Here is a 6,683-nt window from a genome sequence, read left to right on the forward strand (position 1 = left end):
GCATTTTCACCAGCGATGAACAAGAGCCTGCCTGCCACGCTCATAAAAACCTGCACCGGCAGAGGTGACCCATCATCACTGTCGCAGCTGCTGAAACAGTCACCCACCACCTCACTGTGCCGACTCCCACTGACTGGTCTCTGTAAATGTTCAGCAGTGTTGATGAATGTCCATGGGTGCAATTTTTTCTACGTGGAGGAATGCAGTTACACACCTTTGTTTCATACACACTGCCGTGTCAGAGGCCTTTGTTGTCAGACTGCCCCTCTGCTGCCGTCCATCGCACAGCAACAAAATTTAATGGAATATTGGTGGGAAGATTCAACCTTTACTGCCAGACCACTAACATGGTGACAGGATGCCTCTGATCCTCTGAAGACAGGAGCCAACATAATAAAATAGGAGGCGTTACCTTCAGAGCAGCCCTAGTACTTGCTAAATAGAGCTGTATGTTAGACAGCTTTGTATGATGTTGTAATGACAGACCCTTTGATTATGAACTCATGTGCCTCTGACCTCGTGGGCCAACAGAATAAAATAGGAGGCATGACTTTCAAAGCAGCTCTTGTATCTAGTAGTTCTAGGTCTCAAAAAGAAAAATACTGACAAAACAAGTATAAAGCTCTTAAGAAAGAAAGAGCAAGCAAAGAATCAGAAGAAGACAACTCAGCAAGAGGGATGATCACACTTCTCCAAAAAGCAGCACAGGCCAATCTTCCTCCACCTGCCTGGTGACTGACTGCCTGGCCAGCAGGAACTCATCAGATGTCTTATGCTTATTGACTTTATTCAAGGGTAGCCAAGTAGTATGAGTCCTAGTTACCTCTTACATGCATTAACAATAAATAATGCCGCGTCCTCTTGTTTGTACACTGTTTGCAGAGTCTCTGTCAGCATCATAAGAGATGACTGGACAAAAGTGACCCAGTGAGGGAGGTTTTCACAAGAAGTGACTTGAGTTCTTTGCTGCATGAATGACTCATATGAAAGCCACTACCAAAGCTGCCAGAAAAGTAAGTTGTGTTCTCCTGATGGACCAGGTGTGTTGGTGTGCTAAGAAGACCTTGGTCCTGCATCACTCCTCACTTTTGCATGTGTTAACAACCCAAAGAATATCATGTCAGAAGATACACAGTGCTCAGCTCTGGAAGCAGTGACATCGGCAACATGTTAAATATAGAAGCAGGTACTGTTCTGTATGTCATCTCTCCTGATTTCAGATCTACTGATCTCTTAACAATGCATAGGACAGTAAAGCTGAGACATTTCTGAGAAGATCCCATAGATGGTTGCAATAAAACCATGACAACAGAGTATACCTGAGCTCCTTCAAGTTTGACATGATTCTTCCTAGAAAGCCAAATCCTACTCAGAATTTGAGGCTGTAGTGCCAAATCTCACTTAAATAGTCAGCGGCAAAACCTGACAGCTCTGTTCCTTACATATACTCACCTGTACATAAACGCAGCCACTGCCAGTCGCCTGTACGGTGTACATCCCTGGGACTGCAAGGAGAGGTGCCTGATGCAAGATCAACTTGTTGTTCCTGTGCACATGGAACTCCAATGGAGAAGTCTCCTTGCATTTCACTGTGACCTTTACATCTCTCATCTCCTGAGGAATCAGGGCTGCATACTGAGCGAGGGCCTGCAGGCTAACCACTGTGTCCTGAAGGCAGAGGCAGAGTCACTTTGCTGTAGAGCCATGCAGTACAAGATCCAGCACACTAGATCAGGCACTACAAGGAGAACCACACTCCTCACGGCCCCGATTCACACTCTGTGACACAAGCAGTGTCTATGCCACTAAGTGCGTAGGTAAGGTCTATGCCACAGGCAGCAGGATAACTTCTGTTAACCTGGAAAAGGTGGCTTCTGATCCCTGGAGTGAGCAGCCACAGGCCCTGGGTTATCCCAAAAAGAGTTTCCCCGTGGCATTCCCCTTCCCAAACAGAGCTCGTGTATGCCTGTCTGTAAAGGATGAATCTAGAGTGACATGCACACGAGCAATGTTTCTCTCCTTTCCCCATGACTTCCCCTGTCTTGTTACCTGTGTAGAGGCAAATCCGCCAAAGGCATTTCTTTGTCTACTGAGCCAGTGCACAAGCTTGCTCACTGGGGCTTCATTGAATGCTGAGTCTGGTTTGGAGACATGAGCCAGGAGGATGTAGGCTACTGTCTCAATCATGGACGAAGATTTCTCATCACTGGAATGTGATTTCAGGAGCTCTGCTAATGGGGGGAGAAACATGTGGAAGAGAGGAACAGTAGATCCCTATCAACATCAGCTTCTCCTGCCCTGGTACCCTTTGAGGACTGGCAGTTTCATGTACACCATCAGAAAGGCACGTGCCTTTCTGGGGCACCTCGGAATGCAGAAGCCAATCTCTCCTGTTGTTTTTGTACCCTGAAGGCCAGCCATCTATGACAGGCTCCATTTCTTCCTTTGAAAGCACAGAGACGTCCAGGCCCCAGGTTCTCAGTTCCTCTAGGAAACAGTTCCCCTAGAAAATGATTGAATAGAGGCTTTTTGTTTAAAGTACAGTCCTAATCTTATTAAATTCTGTGTGTATTCAAAGCTATGTCCCCAAGCTACTACAGCGGTTTTGCTGTTTCTGCACTTACCTAGGATAGTCTAACAGTGCTTTCTGTTCTGAAAAGCTCTAGGGCTCATTTCCAGTCAGTTATATCTAGTGTACAAGAACTGGTCACTCTTAAGGAGAAAACTGATGACGGGCTACCAGAGAGGCAAGACTCCCCAAGTTATTTTCTTGGCATCCTCACTACGCAGTGCATAGGCTAGGACAATTTAAGCTAGAGCTGAGCTCCTGTCTATGGACCTGAATGCATCTGAGGCTGGTTGAATGTTTTGCTGTAGTGATAGTAGGGGGTTAACCAAAATACAGCTAAGAATTCAGCTTAATTGCGCCAGTGTAGACATCTTCTGCAATGATACAAATGTGAAAATCTGAAATGCTTTTAAATTCTAAGTCAGTTTTCAGAACAAACATCCACTTTTGAAATAAGAATGACAAAATCACGTTAGCTTAAAACTAGTTTAAAGACTTCAGCATTTAGCTCAGGGACTCTATGGACTGGTATTATTTCATTATGCTCATCACAATGGAAAGTTTTTGCATAAGGGATTTGTGATTTGTATGGTGGCATAAGCAGAACAATTTTTTCATGAAGTAGTAGAAGGTGTCTTGGAGATACAGTTACAGATGACCTGCAGATGAACCTTAATTCTTTAAATAGCACCAAACTCCTGTTTGAGATCTGGCTGTAATCCTGTGAGTGAGGCTGACAGAATCCCCTCCACCAGACCATGGAAGGTGTCTCTAACCATCAGAAGATAATCCTCTTGGGCAGAGATTCTCCAGCAGGCAAACTAGCTGCAGCCAATGGCTGCAGTCACATCTTCAGACTCAGTAGACAGCGCACAGACACATTTAGACATCCAGGACAACACCTTTCACGCACTTGGAACTCCATTGCTCTTGCCAAGTCATTGCTGACTATTACTAGTGGAAGCAAGAGCCAAAGAAAACTGTCACTTGACCAGTAGGCAGTTTGTGGTGCTCCATGTCCTAGGGCCATAAGGGGGCATTTTCCAAGGTGGTTGGTAAGCTGGAAGCATCAGACTGACGGGTCAACAGTGAGGATGGGCTCCAGTAATTTGTTCTATATGGACTATCTCAGAAGCAGCTTTGAAATAATATTGCAGTCAGCCTGTGCAATTCTACTCCTTCCTGTTCACCCACTAGCCATCCTGTGAAGCCCGCTGGGCAGCCTGAGTGGCTCTGCAGTGAACTGCACTGATGGCTGGTCAGGCTTAGAAATCCTCTCTCTCTTTTTTTCTTCTGTGTTATTTTTCAGTCACCAATGTGGTTCACCATACTGCCAGATGAACAGATGTGGGGAATAACTTAACTTAACTTAAGCCAAATCAGGTAATATTGTTACCAACTGTTTAACCATAGGCTTAGGTCCTTTGAAACTCCCACTTAGCATCCTCATCTAGGATAGAAGTCTGTTTTTTTCCAAGTTAAGGAGACAAAAGGAAGATCAGCAGCACAACAAAAAAGATTAATCTACCCAAGGGCCCTGGACAGCAGCGGGAAGCAGTCAAGAGGTTTGAATTCTGCAAGTAAATACCCTGACCAGCAGCTGAATAGACACGGTGAGGCAAGTTTCTTCTGCAGGATCTCTCTTAGTATGTCTGAATTGTTGAAGAATGACGGGAGCACCACAACTCAACTGAGTACTTTTATGACAGAAATTAAGCATGGGTCTACTCTGCTGCTTTGGATTAGAAATCATTTCCTAGATCTAAGAAAACCAGAAACATTCACAGCTTCAATAAATTACTATTTTCTGACACAAAAGCCTATCTGAAAATAGCTAGATTTCCGAAACCACTGCAATTAAATCCTACAGGTATCAGGTCTTAAACACAGTCATTATCGCTAGAACCCGAAGTCTTCTAAATAGCCGCAACCTACCAATTTCCTCCTCTAGCATATCCAGGAGCTTCTCTCTCATCTCCATGTCCTTGTTCAGTGTGAAGACATAAGCCATCAAGGCCTTGACATAAAGGCTTGTTTTATCTAGTGTTACATTCTTGAGGCAATGTAAAGCATTATCCAGCATAGTGACCTGAGAAAGAAATCCAAACCCAGTCAATTTCCGCTGACCACTTTTTGTGGTGAAAATCTGTCCCCAACCCTCAAACATCCCAGCTACATCCCTGATGCGTTTCAGTGCTAGCATCTCTCTCAGGGCTGTGGAACATGAAATAGAGTGGACAAAGCATTGCTCACTATGGGTTGAAAACAAAGTTGTGACTGGGCATATCACTGAGACAGGGGATTTTTAATACAGCGGAGAATGCACTGGTAAACACTGTCAGACCTGCGTGCTGTGGGTCTCAGCTCCCAAGGGGTTATGACGTTGTTTTCAGAACTGTACCTGTACGGCTGGAATATCAGCTCATTGTGACTAGAACAGTCTACACTTGGCTTGATGGTCACTGCCTTTATTTCACTGCCTGAAGGAGAGGGGGCTGCATACCTGAAAAGTAGTCTTTGTTTTTCTCTTTTAGCTATACTGGTTAGTTTAATGAAAACTATTGCCTCTCCCTGCAAGTCCTGAGCCATTTTCAAAGACAACTGTTTCCCTGTTTGGAGTGGCAGAAGATCTGCTTTGCTGCAAATCATGCCATTTATATTAAGAACTCCTTACGAAGTTAAAAATTTCCTATTGAGCTTATTGTGTACAAAGGTGGAACACGACAGAACCTTTCATCAGCTCAAGCTGGGTACTCCCTGAACCCACAGACTAGGGGAAGAATTAAGAGTGGAACATGCTCCCATGCCCTGCAAGAGCTCAGATGTTACTTACGTTCTTCTCCAGATGAAGCTCCACCAGTGCAGCGGTGATATAGGCTGTTAATGAGATTGTGTCGTCCACACCACCCTGCAAGCCACATAGATAAACATCAGAAAGGAACAAATCAATCACTGCTTGCCTGTCATTGTAGAGCCACCGAAACTGCCTAGGGGTGGTAGACCTGAGAGAGCACAGTAGCATGCCTCTGGGCGTTCTTGGACACGTGGGGACTGAGGGCAAGCACTCGAGGCTCACTTACTGAATATCAGCAAAGTCTGGGGTTGAGGGGACCCTCAGAGCCATACTGTGCATACTGTGTAGGCAGGCCTTCTCACAGAAAGGCATGAAGCACACTGTTAAGCTATTTATTTTATTAAATATGTTACAACTGGACACTTGAGAAAAGCTTTTATGATGCAGGATTTGCATACAAGATGCAATGCAAGGTTACATACAATCCTGCTGACTGAGAAGCTACAGGTTAAAATGGGTAATCAGGCTTCAAAGAAGGAGCCTCTTTTCCTATCAGAGGACGTTAATTCTTGGGGAAGTTCTGCTTGCATCCTTGGGCGTGAGACAAGACTACATCTAAAATGAGGGGGAAAATTCGGGCTAAGATGCTGAGAAGCATTGTTCACACTAAATAACAGAAACTATGAGGTGTAAGGACGGGGGGCAAAACATATCCCAGAAAGTTCTGTTTGAACAGAAATCCCAAGATGAGAAATTAATGAAAGGCAGACAAGGATAAACGGTCTACATGTGCACTCTGGTTTTATTTTGTACTGCACCCGAATTTTAAGAAAAAAAGTGTAACCCTTTGCTTTGCTAAAACAGCAGCCTATTTTCATTCATAAACCTGCCTTGTATTTAATACAGGTGACTTTGCAACCTGACCAGTCTGGATTATTCTTACCTCTACAAAGACAATGAACCCAAGTATTGCCATCCTGCATGCATACAGTTTGGTACCTGAGCGCTAGGGAATGTCCACCAAGAGCTGGTGCATTTCCAGCTATATCCAGTGACTATTTGGGGGATGCCAGGCTGTAGGAGAAGTCATACTTTTTGGACTGTAGAGGACAACTGTGTCTTAAGGTAATCCCATATGAGTACATAGTCAGGCCTATCTGGACAGGGGGAGAATCCGGCTAGGGTATTCTAGACAAGCACTAAAATATAAAATTATTTCTCCCTGTGCCCTTGAAGGCCCTTAGCACAATTAGCCATGGTGCCTTTTGGCTAGAATAAAAACGAAGAAAGCCTGACAAAGATTAAATCCTCATGTAGCAG

General features: G+C 44.5%; 1 protein-coding gene across 1 annotated transcript in view; it reads right to left on the reverse strand.

Annotated features, from left to right (window-relative positions):
* The window catches only part of LOC104490576 (alpha-2-macroglobulin-like protein 1), a gene marked incomplete at its 3' end in the record, with an annotated part of 39,708 nt that overhangs the window by 12,438 nt on the left and 20,587 nt on the right, over positions 1-6,683 (reverse strand). The window contains exons 28-31 of the mRNA XM_010132876.1: positions 5,403-5,477; positions 4,505-4,658; positions 2,050-2,231; positions 1,453-1,668 (exon numbers count right to left, since the gene is read on the reverse strand). Of these exons, the coding sequence (XP_010131178.1) occupies positions 1,453-1,668; positions 2,050-2,231; positions 4,505-4,658; positions 5,403-5,477 (627 nt within the window). The remainder of the gene's footprint in view (positions 1-1,452; positions 1,669-2,049; positions 2,232-4,504; positions 4,659-5,402; positions 5,478-6,683) is intronic.

This window comes from Buceros rhinoceros, unplaced genomic scaffold, assembly GCF_000710305.1.
Source record: "Buceros rhinoceros silvestris isolate BGI_N320 unplaced genomic scaffold, ASM71030v1 scaffold11433, whole genome shotgun sequence".
Lineage (NCBI taxonomy): Eukaryota > Metazoa > Chordata > Aves > Bucerotiformes > Bucerotidae > Buceros > Buceros rhinoceros.